At 42.6% G+C, this 1,425-nt stretch overlaps 1 protein-coding gene across 1 annotated transcript; it reads left to right on the forward strand.

The window, feature by feature from the left end:
• Positions 1 to 434: 434 nt before the first annotated feature.
• HD556DRAFT_1435572 (uncharacterized protein) lies at positions 435 to 772 on the forward strand (the record flags this gene model as incomplete). The annotated part of the gene is made up of 2 exons (XM_041305452.1): positions 435 to 652; positions 709 to 772. The coding sequence occupies 2 exons, from the start codon at positions 435 to 437 to the stop codon at positions 770 to 772; spliced, it is 282 nt and encodes a 93-aa protein (XP_041167508.1).
• Between the last annotated feature and the right edge of the window lie 653 nt (positions 773 to 1,425).

Below are 1,425 nucleotides of genomic sequence, written 5' to 3' on the forward strand. Positions count from 1 at the left end.
TTTGAAAGAAACAGATTTTGACTCTGTTGCAACATCTACTTGGCTAAGACCAGTGATATGAAGCTCTCAGGAAAGTACACATGGGTCGATGTCAAGGTGTGTTCTAACAGGGAAAAAAACAAACATATATCAATCATGAGGAAATGTCAAGGTGCGATTTCATGGAATAAAAATGTTATCATTGGCAGGTTTTAAACCCGCACATTCCAAGAGAAACAGATTTTGACTCTGGTGATCACTCTTTGGTAGGTTTTGAACCCACACAGACAGATTTAGATTCTGTCGTATCGACTGCTTGGCTAAGACCGGTGAGATGCACTTCCAATGAACTCATTCAGAAGTGAATCCTCAAGGCACGTTCATCTGCATTTTGTCAGTTCTTTCAACAGCATGGTCACTGTTGATTCTTTTATCCTTGACGCAAAGTTCAATATATGACCAAAGTCTTGATGCAAACTCGGAATGACGAGTACAAGAGCAATTTAATTCTCTCCAAAGGTCTTGACTTTGTTGAAGAAGAAGAGGAGCAGATTACACATCAAACTTTCAAGTTTGATCCTAATGACCTGGGGAATGAGGAAGAATACACATCTGTCAAGGCTGAGATTCAAGGCAAAGATTCAAAAGAGCCATCTGGCCACTATTCGCTTATGTATAAGGTTGAGGTGCACTGTATTTGAGACCTGCTCTTCTCTCGCTTTTTGAAAGTGTTGTATTGCGGTCTGTTTTCAATTCATCTGTTCAGCTGAGGGAAAACATTGCGAGTGACTGAACCAGATGCTTAGTCAAGCCTGGTTAGGCGCGCTATGATGTGCGGAGCGCGGTTAAGCGGAAGTGCTACTATGCGTTGGCGTGCGCTAAGCAGATGTGAGGCGCGCATGCAGGTGGTTGGAGCACAGCGACTCTAGATGAGTTGAAGGGGGACCTAATAGGGGCTAAAAAGTGCATACCACAAGGGACTACTTTGAAGGTAAACCTATAGGGAGAGGTATACAGTACGAGGGAAGTGATGTAGTAGTATAGTCAACTTATACTGTCTAGTGCGCAGGAAAGTGCGGGTTTGGGTTTGCACAGGAGTTAATTGTTGGACAAATGATGAACAAGGATAGGGAAACTGATAGTGCTCTATACTCCTTGATGCATATATAAAAATAGGCTCATTCCTGCCCAGCGCAGTTCTGAGCGTCACAGCAAGATGATGGTGGTTAATTTGTCAAGAGAGAAAAACATACATGAACTATGTAAGTAATGTTAAGCGCTAAAGCGAACTGAGAAGCGAAGCGAGTGCGTGATAATATGTAATATAAGGGTCCATGACATAGCATTATGGAATGTGTGCGCATAGCGCCAGCAATACTGTCAGAATTCACAGAAATAGAATAGAAATATGCACCGACGAACTGAATGGACATGGAATGGATGGAC

The sequence above is a fragment of the Suillus plorans genome (genome assembly GCF_016647745.1).
Source record: "Suillus plorans strain S12 chromosome Unknown HD556scaffold_1, whole genome shotgun sequence".
In the NCBI taxonomy this organism is placed as follows: domain Eukaryota; kingdom Fungi; phylum Basidiomycota; class Agaricomycetes; order Boletales; family Suillaceae; genus Suillus; species Suillus plorans.